The sequence below is a fragment of the Anabrus simplex genome, chromosome 2, assembly GCF_040414725.1.
Source record: "Anabrus simplex isolate iqAnaSimp1 chromosome 2, ASM4041472v1, whole genome shotgun sequence".
In the NCBI taxonomy this organism is placed as follows: domain Eukaryota; kingdom Metazoa; phylum Arthropoda; class Insecta; order Orthoptera; family Tettigoniidae; genus Anabrus; species Anabrus simplex.
In genome coordinates, this window is record NC_090266.1 from 423,684,411 (window position 1) to 423,699,331 (window position 14,921).

Genomic DNA, 14,921 nt, shown 5'->3' on the forward strand with positions numbered 1-14,921 from the left:
CACGCTGAGCGAAATGGTAGTTTAGGGGAAGGCCTGAAATTTAATTCTCAAATATTTATGTTATTAGTGGTCGTGTCTTAATGAAAATCGCTTGACAAGGATGGGAAATAAGTCGCTACAATATAGGCTATACATGCTGAGAAAAATGGTAGTTTAGGGGAACGCCTAAAATTTAATTGTCAAATATTTATTTTATTATTGGTCGTATCTTCACGAAAATTGGTATGCGAAGTCGGAGAATAGGTCCCTTTAATCTAGGCTATCGATAATGTTATAACACTGTGTGAAATGGTAGTTCAGGGGAAGGACTGAAATGTAATCTACATATAAAATAAGTGTTTTGCCTGTGCATTGCTGAGAATTTGAAATGAATGATATTTCTGTATCTGTCATGTCCGCAGTAACAAGGAAATGAATTTTTTACTTTTCCGTAATTTCTGTCTGTCTGTCTGTATGTATGTATGTATGTATGTACACGCATCAATAGAAAATGGCTGAAGAGAATTTAATGAAAATCGGTATGTAATGTCGGGTGATGAACCACTGCAATCTAGGCTACAAATTATTTTATGCACGTTGAGTGAAATGGTAGTTTAGGGGAAGGCCTGTATTGTAATTCTCAAGTAAGTTATTTATGTTATTAGTGGTCGTATCGATAAATACTACATAACTAACATAACTTTAGTTATGTCGTAAATTAGTAGTAGTTATGTAAGAAGTTATTAAATTTCCGATCACTTATGTCTTATACATTGTTACCGTACCGCATATAATCAGAGATATTCATGAATTTTGATATTTGTTACTAAGTCCATATCAGCACCGAGTCACGAGATAATGGGTAAACAGAATTTATTTAATATCGGTATGTAAATACTGAGAATAAGGAACTACAGTCTACGATATAAAAAATTTAGTAAGACACCCTAATATCACAGAGTCGAAAGAAAACTAATGTGAAGGCCTGCAATATAGAAAGCACATAAACTTCATCAACAATAACATTACATTGACCATTGTTTGTAGTGATGTGCTTTTTGTCTTCTGTTTCCTCTCATCCCCGATGGATAGGAATACTGCAGCGTACCGAGGTTTTTTAATTTGCTTGACGTCGCACCGACACAGGTAGGTCTTATGGCGACGATGGTATAAGAAATGAATAGAGGTGTGAAGGAAGCGGCCTTGGCTACTCGCCTGGTCGTACCGACTGTAACAGTCTGCCTGTATATTGGCAGGAAGTAGCTGGGGAATAAGATAACTTTCTTCTTTAGCATGCCATTCCTCTGGTTCATACGTTTTATGATATATCTGGTACGTAACACACTGGTTCATCATAGTATTCGAGCTATTCAAACCTTACTCTGAGGCACTGATTGGAATGAGTAGTGTGCATATTTAACGGAATAATGACAGAGGTGGTTCATGTTTGTGGGTTACTGTAGTCACGTCCTAGTTCGTGAACCATGGGCAACGACTGAGTGGCCTAGTAAGTGGTCCTGAGAGTTGGGATACCAGTTGCTATGGAATGGGAGCGGGCATCTCGGACATATTCTGAGTCGTGGCCCTCCTTGTGCTCAGGCGGCTAGGACTATACAATTCACAGGTGGTCCATAACCCGTTAGAGGAGAGATCCTCACTTGGACTATGTGCAAGTAGGGCAGCATCCTGCTTCATGAATTTAACGAGCTCAGAACACTTTATGCAAGCCTCGGACCTATGGGAGTAATGGAGTCCAACTCCCATTTGACAGGCGAGGGACTCCTTGGAAACAACTTGGCGAACGAAATGGAATTCGATGGGGAGCTATCAATATTAATGGGGCTTATGGAAGAAAGAAGGTAGAACTGGCTGAGTCAGCAAAGAGGATGCATCTGGATGTGCTAGGAGTAAGTGATATTCGGGTAAGGGGAGATAAGGAGGAAGATATAGGAGATTACAAAGTGTACTTGACGGGTGTTAGAAAGGGAAGGGCAGAGTCTGGGGTAGGGCTCTTTATCAGGAATACCATTGCATGCAACATAGTTTCGGTTAGGCACGTAAATGAGCGAATGATGTGGGTAGATTTGTCAGTGGGAGGAATTAGGACAAGGATTGTGCCTGTGTATTCACCATGTGAGGGTGCAGATGAGGATGAAGTTGACAAGTTTTATGAAGCATTGAGTGACATTGTGGTCAGGGTCAACAGCAAGGATAGAATAGTGCTAATGGGCGATTTCAATGCGAGAGTTGGGAATAGAACTGAAGGATACGAAAGGGTGATTGGTAAATGTGGGGAAGATATGGAAGCTAATGGGAAAGGGAAGCGTTTGCTGGACTTCTGTGCTAGTATGGGTTTAGCTGTTACGAATACATTCTTCAAGCATAAGGCTATTCACCGCTACACATGGGAGGCTAGGGGTCCAGATCCATAATAGACTATGTCTTAACAGGCTTTGAATTCAGGAAGTCTTTTAGGAATGTACGAGTTTTTCGGGGATTTTTCGATGATACAGACCACTATCTGATCTGTAGTGAACTACGTATCTCTAGGCCTAGGGTAGAGAAAGTGAAATCTGTCTGCAAAAGAATAAGGGTAGAAAATCTCCAGGACGAGGAAATTAGACAGAAGTACATGGATATGATCAGTGAGAAGTTTCGAACAGTAGACAGTAAGCAGGTTCAGGATATAGAAAGTGAATGGGTGGCATACAGGGATGCTGTATTAGAAACAGCAAGGGAATGCCTAGGAACAACTGTGTGTAAAGATGGGAAAAGGCGAACATCTTGGTGGAATGATGAAGTGAGAGCAGCCTGTAAACGTAAAAAGAAGGCTTATCAGAAATGGCTCCAAACAAGGGCCGAGACAGACAGGGATTTGTACGTAGATGAAAGAAACAGAGCGAAACAAATAGTTGTTGAATCCAAAAAGAAGTCATGGGAAGATTTTGGTAATAACCTGGAAAGGCTAGGTCAAGCAGCAGGGAAACCTTTCTGGACAGTAATAAAGAATCTTAGGAAGGGAGGGAAAAAGGAAATGAACAGTGTTTTGAGTAATTCAGGTGAACTCATAATAGATCCCAGGGAATCACTGGAGAGGTGGAGGGAATATTTTGAACATCTTCTCAATGTAAAAGGAAATCATCATGGTGGTGTTGCAAACAGCCAAGCTCATGGGGAGGAGGAAAATGATGTTGGTGAAATTATGCTTGAGGAAGTGGAAAGGATAGTAAATAAACTCCATTGTCATAAGGCAGCAGGAATAGATGAAATTAGACCTGAAATGGTGAAATATAGTGGGAAGGCAGGGATGAAATGGCTTCATAGAGTAGTCAAATTAGCGTGGAGTGTTGGTAAGGTACCTTCAGATTGGACAAAAGCAGTAATTGCACCTATCTATAAGCAAGGGAACAGGAAGGATTGCAATAACTATCGAGGTATCTCATTGATTAGTATACCAGGCAAAGTATTCACAAGCATCTTGGAAGGGAGGGTGCGATCAGTCGTTGAGAGGAAGTTGGATGAAAACCAGTGTGGTTTCAGACCACAGAGAGGCTGTCAGGATCAGATTTTCAGTATGCGCCAGGTAATTGAAAAATGCTACGAGAGGAATAGGCAGTTGTGTTTATGTTTCGTAGATCTAGAGAAAGCATATGACAGGGTACCGAGGGAAAAGATGTTCGCTATACTGGGGGACTATGAAATTAAAGGTAGATTATTAAAATCAATCAAAGGCATTTATGTTGACAATTGGGCTTCAGTGAGAATTGATGGTAGAATGAGTTCTTGGTTCAGGGTACTTACAGGAGTTAGACAAGGCTGTAACCTTTCACCTTTGCTGTTTGTAGTTTACATGGATCATATGCTGAAAGGTATAAAATGGCAGGGAGGGATTCAGTTAGGTGGAAATGTAGTAAATAGTTTGGCCTATGCTGACGACTTGGTCTTAATGGCAGACTGTGCCGAAAGCCTGCAGTCTAACATCTTAGAACTTGAAAATAGGTGCAATGAGTATGGTATGAAAATTAGCCTCTCGAAGACTAAATTAATGTCAGTAGGTAAGAAATTCAACAGAATTGAATGTCAGATTGGTGATACAAAGCTAGAACAGGTCGATAATTTCAAGTATTTAGGTTGTGTTTTTTCCCAGGATGGTAATATAGTAAGCGAGATTGAATGAAGGTGTAGTAAAGCTAATGCAGTGAGCTCGCAGTTGCGATCAGCAGTATTCTGTAAGAAGGAAGTCAGCTCCCAGACGAAACTATCTTTACATCGGTCTGTTTTCAGACCAACTTTGCTTTACGGGAGCGAAAGCTTGGTGGACTCAGGATATCTTATTCATAAGTTAGAAGTAACAGACATGAAAGTAGCAAGAATGATTGCTGGTACAAACAGGTGGGAAAAATGGCAGGATGGTAATCGGAATGAGGAGATAAAGGCTAATTTAGGAATGAACTCGATGGATGAAGCTGTACGCATAAACCGGCTTCGGTGGTGGGGTCATGTGAGGCGAATGGAGGAGGATAGGTTACCTAGGAGAATAATGGACTCTGTTATGGAGGGTAAGAGAAGTAGAGGGAGACCAAGACGACAATGGTTAGACTCGGTTTCTAACGATTTAAAGATAAGAGGTATAGAACTAAATGAGGCCACAACACTAGTTGCAAATCGAGGATTGTGGCGACATTTAGTAAATTCTCAGAGGCTTGCAGACTGAACGCCGAAAGGCATAACAGTCTATAATGATAATGTATGTATGTATGTATGTATGACAGAGGAGTGTTCACGGCAGTCTGCGACCTGGTTATTCCAGCTCTGGAACTTAGAACTCTTAGATCAGCACCGTAGTACTGTTCATTGAAAGTGAGAAAGTGTGCGGTTTTTCATTTGATCGAATATTTTATATCATAACATTGCTTTCAATCGCTACATTCCTACTGACGTTTTTGTAATGACCTATGTTGAATTCAGTTAGGAAAACCACCAAGTCAGTCTTTCTGAGAATCCCGCAGCGAAGCACGGGTACATCAGCTAGTTTATCTATAAAGTACTGGTAGTCATATAAGAGATTTACAGGGGGATGTAACAGGATGTACAAATCACTACTAAATGAGCACTGCCGAATTATCATCATCATCATCATTATTATTATTATTATTATTATTATTATTATTAGGCTATGTAGTTGTACTAAAGAATTTAAACACAATTTTTTGTGAATTTGATACTACAATTTGCATACAATCATCTAAATAACAAACAAGAAAGTATACTATTTAACTCCTGTACAGCTCACTAAGTGCCTGCATTCAGGAGATAGTGGGTTAGAACCCCACTGTCAGCAACCCTGGAAATGGTTTTCTGTGGTTTCCCATTTTCACACCAGGCAAATGATGGGGCTGTACCTCAATTAAGGCCGCAGTCGCTTCCTTCCCACTCCTAGCCCTTTCCTATCTCATCATAAGATCTACCTGCGTCAATGATACATAAAAAAAACCCTACTAACTGAAGTTTATAATCATTTCTACGTTGTTGTATAAATTATTTTATAATAGGCTTTATGATTTATATAGCCTATTATTTGATTCTACAGAGAATGTCAATTCTAGTGGAACTTCAACTTCAACTTGTAATGTAAGGAATTCACGAATAGGCCTACATCAAAATTTCCGAAAGACCAAGGAAATTTCGGAGGGGATGTGGACCCACTCGACTCCACCTATAAATACATCCTTGATGGCAACTAACAAGCTCCTGCATTACCTACATTACATTCTGATTCTTCTTGGATTTCTGTCAGTAAAGTTTTACCCCATCTACTTTACAAGTCCACAAACAAGATCCTCATCTGCCTCTATACTAAGTACCGTACCTTTACCCTTTTAGCGATACATGGACACCCTAGTGCTGAATAGGTCGACCTCGGGTATCTTCAAGATTCGTATTGGCAACCTTTGAAACATAAACTATGAATCGCTTATGCATCGCTGTGTGACATCTGGCGTACACTTTAAGTACTAGTACTGTTCTTCTTTACACAGCAAAGCCAAACTATAGAATTCATGCTGTGAACACGATTCGCATCGAGAAATGTTATATAATGTTTATAAAGTGTGTATGACACAGCTGTTGGCTTAAGATAATGAAGGTTTAGAAAATTCATATCGATCGATCATATTATCGATTCAATTCAGATTTCATTTTCGTTCGGTTGGCAGTATAACCGGAACCGTGAGAGCTTCCTCCTTCCTCCCCCCACCGTACAAAGAAATATCACTAAAAGGTGCGCGGACTATACAGGCCTACCCATTCACCAATCAGCTAGGTACAGCAAGTCATTCGTACCCCTACAAGTTGCACCTGAAATGCCCCACCTATTGAAATTAAGTGCATGTCAAATATACTAGGCTAGACATCAAGAAGGTGTGCAGGAAATAGATGTTAAACAGTACAAAGCTTACAGTGCAATAGAGACTGGTATGTTTCTTTAAACCTACTTCATATACTTAGTTAAAATCAATTAGTTATAAGATCAGTGTAATATTGAGAACATAACTGCAAATTAATTGTAAGTTGTCCTATTTCAAATGCGGATAGATCGCTCTACCATCTGAGCTACTCAGCCCGGCAGCTCTGTCTCTTACATAACGAATTTGTTACTGATGATGATTAATTTTGATAGAAAGCATCTAATATCGAGGTTTCAGTAACATTTCTAGGGTGTGGAATAGTGCCCACAAACAAAGTGGCAGGGGATTTCAGGAGAAAACATAGTGTATCAGAAAAGTTAGAGAAACTTGTGTAGGAATCTTTAAGTAAGAGAAGCGAGAAAACTAGACTTATAGGATTATATAGAGCCTATACAGAGCCTATTGTGCGTCTTACGAGAATAAAAACTTGTTACAAATTGAAACAATAACACGCACCTGACTTGCACCCTAATTAATCTCTCACGTGATTGCATAACTCTGCAAGGGACATTGTATTCTCAAGTCCGTCTTCACGGTCCAGCTGATCACCTTTAAAATTTAGCAGCAGTTCCAAATAATATCCAACCACACAACTTTCATATGTCAACCAAAGATCCATTTAGTTTACGACTTGTTGACAACATTAGCGGTAATACCTCACAGCACAGCCACTCCTGTTTTATAATGATGTGTAAATACAACAGACATCGGTCTCTCACTTGACAAGAGTGTTAGTTTGCTTGGGGGTCGAGTGTTCTCTCAGCCATTCTGAACTTCGAGCACTGAAGGCCACACAAGTTTTCAATATTTTTAAACAAAATCAGTGTCTGTCTATATTATTAGATGTTACGTATTGCTAGTTTTAAGACACCACAGTGTTACAACACTAATAGTCTAATACCACATCGTAAGGATAGGCTCCACAACTAATTGTTTTAAGGTTGAGTTATGCTGAGGATGCCTATTAAACAAAGGGCGAAACATGTACCTTAGAACTCTGTAGTAGTACTATGTAAGAAATCTAACCACAAATTGTGGAATGTATTGAATAGGTGGATCAATAAATATTCCTGTAATATTCTTGATATAAAGTCAATTTCAATACGGAACAATGATGAGAATAATAATTTGTAATAAGTGGTATGTTCAGAGCTGTCAGTGGAGAGATGGCTTGGAATGCCATTAGAAGACGAATAAGTTTGAGTGGTGTCTTTAAAAGTAGGAAATACCACAATATGAAGATAAAGTTGGAATTCAAGAGGACAAATTGGGGCAAATATTCGTTCATAAGAAGGGGAGTTAGGGATTGAAATAACTTACTAAGGGAGACATTCAATAAATTTCCAATTTCTTTGAAATCATTTAAGAAAACGCTAAGAAACAAATTGCTCTAACTCTGCACAGGGAATTTCTGCAGAACACCTCTTAATGACCTCCAGAGGGTTTATATACGAAACTTAAAACCCTAATCTCCATATTCCCACAAACACGGCTCAGTACTGAGAGAGTAAACTTACTTTCCTTGATAAAAGTGCCGACTGATGTTTTAAAACCAACACTTCCTTTGGGAAAAGAAATCGACCTAGGAACAACGTAAAAGTCACTTTCATTCTTAATACCATGTAATAATCTCCAAAATCTACAAAATTTCAGCGCCATGTTTACACAACACAATGTAGATCTTCTTCTTCCCCTTGACTTTTTTTTCCCGGCTCCAATATCGCCAACCGTCTGTTCTGTTCTGTTCGTGAAGTTGTTGTTGTTGTTGTAGGAGAGGTTATGGGCTCTATTATTTCACCCAGCCACTACACTTATTATCGTGATATCACACTTATAATGCGAAATCACACGCAATTAGTCCACTACGTAGGTCACACGCAATGAATTTCACTACGAAGGTCTCAAGAACAGTTGAGCATCGGGTCTATGTACACACCTTAAGTAACGCGAAACATAACAAAGGAAGTGCGTAGAAGCAAAAAACAGTGGAAGCAGGAGTATGTAACGGTGCGAACAATAAACAGACAGTAATTTACAAATGAAGATGAGAGTCATCCAAATATTGATTGATAGCATGTATTAGAGCAGGAGACATTTCGGTAAGCAAGCAGGAGACATTGGTGGGGAGAGCTTTCTGAAGACTGAGAAGACGAGAAATAAAAGCCGGACGAAAAGAATCATACACAGGGCATTGGAATAATAAATGATTTACATCAGCACTCAGAGTACCACATATATAGGAGGAGTGGGGGGAGAGGTTAAAACGATGTTTATACAGAGGAGTAAGAGCATGGTTAAAGCGAAGACGAATAATGTTGGTAATGTGACGGCGAGAATAGTTACCCTTCAAATACCAAGGATAGGGAGGAATACAAGGCTGAATATTGTAATAATAGCGACCTTTATAAGAAGCTGATCTAGTCCAATCTTCTTGCCACTGACCATAAGTATAATGTTTAAGAACTGGATAAAAATCGGGTAGAGGAACTGCAAGGTTAAGTAGGGATTTGCCATCACGAACAGCTCGCTTCGCGAATAAATCCGCCTGTTCATTCCCATAGATACCTATATGACTAGGGACCCAGACAAAAGTGAGAACCACCCGAGATTGATGCAAAGTATAAATGAGACATTTAACATGATACAAATACCAGTTAAAAGAAAGATGAGATGACTTGAGCGACTGAACTGCACTGAGGGAATCCGTATAAATAGCTGCGTTAGGTATAGAATGATGCTTAATGTACATGAGAGCTTGACGAATAGCAAAAATTTCCACAGTGTAGATAGAAAAGTCACTGGGTAAACGATAGAGTTCAGCAACATTGGTATTGACAATATAGAACGCTGCTCCAACGCCGGAAGAGTTTTTTGACCCGTCTGTATATATCTGGACGCCAGAATCACTTAGAGCAAAACGTAGCTTCTTAAAAGGAGGGCCAGTCAACGAAGAACCAGGAATAGAAGAGGAAAAAGAAGATGTAGGGGAGATAATGATAGAAGGGACAAAAAATAAACAATCAAAATTTACTGAATAAACGGGGGAAGAAGCAGTGCGTAAGATAGTGTTTTTATAGGAAGGAAGCAATTGATATGGATACAACAAAGCAGGCATCTTACGACGGCGGGCCTGTGAAAGAAGAGAATATTCATCTAATAACTGCAATTTAGGAAGCAATGGGTGTTGAGCCAGAGCAAATATTTTAAGTAAATATTTAGATGTTATCATTTTACGGCGAATGGGAAGAGGGAACTCACCGGTCTCGACAAGGAGAGCATTAGTAGGGGTAGACAACAATGCTCCAATACAAGTTCTCAGGGCTTTAAATTGTAAAGTATTTAAGTGGTTAAGAACAGAATCCGACGCCGTATCTATAACATGCGCACAGTAGTCGAGTCTAGATCGAATAGTAGCGGAATATAACAACTGAGCTGTGCCAGGGTCAGCACCCCATGATCGTCTAGTTACCACTTGGAGAATTTTAATATACATATCAGAAGAATTACGTAACTGAGTAATATGATGTTTCCAAGATAACGAGCGGTCTAGCATAACACCAAGGTATTTATAGGAGGAACAAAAAGGAATGACATGAGAATCGAAAACAAGTGGCTCAGAGTTAAACCTACGCTTAGAGGTAAAAAACATTGCACAGCATTTGGAGGTAGAAAGTTGAAGACCATGGAAAGTAAGCCATGTAATGACTTGCTCCATTAGCTGATATATATGGTGACGACACACATCGACATTACTATGAGAGTAATAAAGAACTATATCATCAGCATAAAAAAGAATGCGAGCTTTTTGGGTAACCAATTGTTCAAGATTACTCATATACAGGGCGAAAAGCAGACCACTTAAAATGTCTCCCTGAGGAACACCGACAGATGACAGACGACAAGGAAGAGAAGAATAAGCGGATTTAAGTGAAAGTTTCCGATACGTAAACAAATTACGCAAGATGTGGAGAAAATGAGCAGGAAAACCTTTCTGTGCAAGATTAGTCCAGAGAAGATGCAGTGGTATGGAGTCAAAAGCTCCTCGTATGTCCAAAAAAATAGCAATAAGACAATCCTTACGAATTTGCGCTAATAAAATATCGATAAGTAAAATGTTAATAGCATCTTGAGCACAACGACCTTTAAAGTAGGCGAATTGATATTTGGGAACCAAATTATAATATTCAAGAGACCACAGGAGTCGTTGAAGGAGAATTTTTAAAAACGTCTTGCGGATACACGAACCAAGGACAATCCCTCGAAAGCCATTAGCGTCAGTTTGAAGTTGACCAGGTTTGGGGATAGATACTAAAAAAAAATCATTCCAAGAGGTAGGAACAGAAGTAGTGAGAAGTATATTATTATAGAGAGCTAATAAAGCTTGTTTAGCACGGAGAGGGAGAATCCGGAGCATATCATATGATATATAATCAGTGCCCGGAGACGAACTCTTTGCATTACACAAGGTGGCCTCAAGTTCAGAAAGGTGTATAGGTTGGAGTAATACAGAAAAGCGGGAAGAGCATGGAAACAGGGGGATAGTAAAGTCGGGCACGACATAATCAGGAGTGAGGGAGTTGAGAAAGAGAGAATCTGTGGATGGGTGACAGAGGGTGTAATGTATTGAGAAGCTCGGGTAAGAGAACGAATTGCACTCCATAAGTGAGAAGACGAAGTATGAGCGTTTAGGGAGGAAATAAAGGATCGCCATGCAGCACGGCGTTTAGAAAGAAAAACTCGTCTAGTATAAGCAATATGTTGTTTAAGACGGAAATAATGGTGGGGGGCTAATGTTTTTCTATATATCCGGAATAAACGGCGTCGTTTAAGAACCAGATTATGGCACTCTGAGTCCCACCATCGTAAAAAGGAAGAGGGGCGAGCAGAGTGGGAAGAAATAGGTTTATAGGGATGATAAAGATCGAGATAATCTTGTATAAATTGAAAGAGAGTAGAAAAGGACAAAATATTATCCGAAATAAGCTCAATACGATGGGTAACATAAGTAATAAAAGATACTCTATCAAAGTGACGGAGGGAGCGAACATTACTGGTACATGTAGGAGCGGAAGAAGAACTAGGAAACCTACCAAGACCATACGTAAGAATAATAGGGGAATGGTCGCTAGAATGTGTATCAGTAAGACGGTGCCAAGTTACAATCGAAGCCATTGCAGGACGACATAATGATAAATCCACAGCACTGGGAGGAGAGCCGGGGAGAGTGAGGCGCGTGGGAGAACCATCGTTTAAAATGACAAAGTCATGCGATTGGGAGGCAGTGAGGAAATAAGTACCCAGGGAAGTATCACTACTGCTTCCCCACATAGAATGATGAAGATTAAAGTCCCCTAAGAGGAGAAGCTCGTTATGAGAAGAAAATTGCTGCAAGAATCGACACCATTGAATGTGAGAAATAGAAAGATCTGGAGGGCAATAAAGGTTAATAATGGAAAGGCGATTATATGAGATACCAAGAACAAATGTATGGGGTAGACAATACGAGATATCAAGACGTTGATAGGATAAACTATGGTGAATAAATAAAGCAACACCACCGTAACCAACACCATCACAGCGTTCAACATTAAAGCCATTTAAATAAAACTCAGAGGATGGGGAAAACCAAGTCTCCTGTAATGCTATAATGAATGGGGAAATTTCATTTATCAAAAATTGTAACTCATACCGTTTAGAAGTAATACTCCTAGCATTCCACTGCAGGATACGTAGCATCTAAAGAGAACATAGTGTGCACACAGTCACGAAGCTTATAAAGTGTATGTGCAACATGTGGCTGGTCCCCTAATAATTGAATAAATTGTAGAAATAGTTGATGAATACCACTTTGGAGATACGCCTTTTGGCGTAGTACAGGGGAACTAGATGATTGAGAAGGAGCTGAAGGTAAACACTGAGAATTACGGGACGTAGACGGAATCGGGGACGGGGAGGATGAAGATGAAGTGGATGGAAAGACCGAGGTATGTGAAGACACTGGAGGGGGTCGGATGAGATTAAGATACCCAGACTTATCGAAACCAGGTGTTGGAATGGGACGGGGCTCTTTCATAACCACCTGAGTAAATTTACGTTTCCTCGGGGTTTCCACAGGTGAAGTGGAACTAGTAGAAGGAAGAGGTGGAAAAAGATGGGTATTATTGGACATGTCAAATTGGGTCGAGGGTATTCTAGCAGACGCCTCGGAAAAGGATAGATTTTCTGTACACATAAGCTTTTTAAGGGCAGTTTGCTGTTGATGAGTAGGGCAGTTTGATGAGCCAGTATAATGTTCCTGATGACAGTGAACACAGCGGCGAATATTTTCCTGACACTCTGATGTAAGGTGATGTAACGCACAATGCCCACATCGGGGTGACTTAGCTTGACAGTTTTTAATCGTGTGTCCATATCGCTGACATTTTGAACAGATAATCGGGGAAAATATGAAAGGGGAAACCTCTAAATGCACTTGAAACAAAGAGACATATTGAGGAAGAGTTTGAGAGCGAAAAACAATCTTAACTGTTCCAGTTGGAACGTAGTTCACTCCACTGGGCTCCACAACCTTACGGTTAAGCCGCTTAACCGATTTGACCCGAACATCAGATTTAAGGTATTTAAGAATGTCAGAATCAGAAACATTCTTTTCCACACCGCGTATGAGTCCAACACGAAAGATATTGGAACTGGGAATATTTGCTTTCAATGAGTGAGTTGCAAGTATGGAATGACGTAGAAAGGAATTAGCTTGGATCGCGGAACTAAATTCCACCAATAATCTATTTCGTCCTTTGGGCGTTATACCTTTCACAAAAATATCATTATCGTAAAACAAGCGCCCAAGAACCATGGGATGTAGCCCACCAATATTTTTCGACTTAGTTGATTCAACAAATACAATAAATGGACCGAAATGAGCCTGTTGATAAACCTCCAACTCTTCAGGAGGTGGGGGAGGTGGGGGAGGTGGAGGAGGCGGCTGAGCGGCATTAGACTGTTGAGGTTGTAAAGGCTGCTGTAATGAATTCATATTTGAAGTGAGATTAATCAAATCGGTTTGCATCGGCACAGTTTCTTCACGACCAACATTGGCATTAGATGAGGGATCCGGTGCCTCATCTCCTCCACTATCAGTATCCATCACCAAAGCGTACACAGACACACGCTCGCTAAACGGTCACACACTACTTGTTAACGCAGGCAAACACCAGACTGCAACCATAGAACGATCCGCACCGTACGAGACACACGAACGTTCGTGAAGTTGATTTGGGCTCGTTATTTCACCCAGACACAATACATCAACCGTCTAAGTAAAAATGAAGACAACTACATGATTATTATTATTATTATTATTATTATTATTATTATTATTATTATTATTATTATTATTATTATTATTATTATTATTATTATTATTATTATTATTATTCTTATTCTTATTCTTATTCTTATTATTATTATTCTTCTTCTTCTTCTTCTTCTTATTATTATTATTATTATTATTATTATTATTATTATTATTATTATTATTATTATTATTATTATTATTATGTGGCTGCTGTGATAGCAACCCGTAACCTAGAGCTGGCTCAGTTTAAATTGAATCAGGTGATGCGACGTGTCAAAGAATGGATGATAAATCACAAGTTAGAACTCGCAGATCACAAAACAGAAACTGTCCTCCTGACGAGGAAAAGGATTAATACTGTTGTACCGATGCAGATCGGACAGATAGCCATCGAAACAACTAGGAGCACAAAATATCTTGGTGTAACGCTTGATACTAAGCTTACATATTGGGACCACATCCAACGGGTAACAGATAAGGCAGCGAAAACCATGACTGCACTGAGCAGACTCATGGGAAATATCAAGGGACCGATATCTAGTAAAAGGCGGCTTCTCATGTCAATTGTTCAATCGATACTGCTATACGGTTCGGAAATTTGGGCTGAATCGTTAAAAATTGTGAAATATCGGAGAAGAATTGCGGCTGTACAACGGAGAGCAGCTTTACGAATTGCTTGCGCATATCGCACAGTATCAGAACCCGCGATTCTAGTAGTAGCAGCAGTAGCTCCCATTGACTTGTTGGCCTTCGAAAGACAAGAAATTTGGCTCACACAAGAAGAGCTAGGAAGGAAAAGGGCAAAGGCTTTGGCTCATAGTCGCAGAATGCAACGATGGCAAACAAGATGGGAAGATGATTCTAGAGGGAAATGGACGAAAAGACTGATACCTTCTCTGGGCGTATGGGTTGCCCGAAATCATGGTGAAGTGAACTACTATCTCACACAGTTCCTGACAGGTCATGGATACTTCCGAAAATTTCTTCATAGGCTAGGGCTAGCAACTAGTCCGGTGTGCATATACTGCGGCGATATCGATGACGTATCACATACTTTCTTTGTGTGTGTTCATTGGCTGCCACAAAGAAGATGCTTAGAAGTTATGCACGGAGAATTGACG

At 39.8% G+C, this 14,921-nt stretch overlaps 1 protein-coding gene across 3 annotated transcripts in view; it reads right to left on the reverse strand.

The window, feature by feature from the left end:
- The window catches only part of mRpS18A (mitochondrial ribosomal protein S18A), a 113,091-nt gene extending 104,711 nt beyond the window's left edge, over window positions 1-8,380 (reverse strand). Inside the window, exon 1 of one of the 3 annotated variants that reach the window (XR_010859085.2) lies at window positions 7,964-8,379. Coding sequence is in view for 2 of the 3 variants with exons in the window: in XM_067139143.2 (XP_066995244.1) it covers window positions 7,964-8,105 (142 nt within the window). In the remaining variant the exon portion in view is untranslated. Of the gene's footprint in view, window positions 1-7,963 lie in introns of all 3 variants that reach the window. The other 2 variants (XM_067139143.2, XM_067139144.2) reach the window with 2 other exon arrangements.
- Between the last annotated feature and the right edge of the window lie 6,541 nt (window positions 8,381-14,921).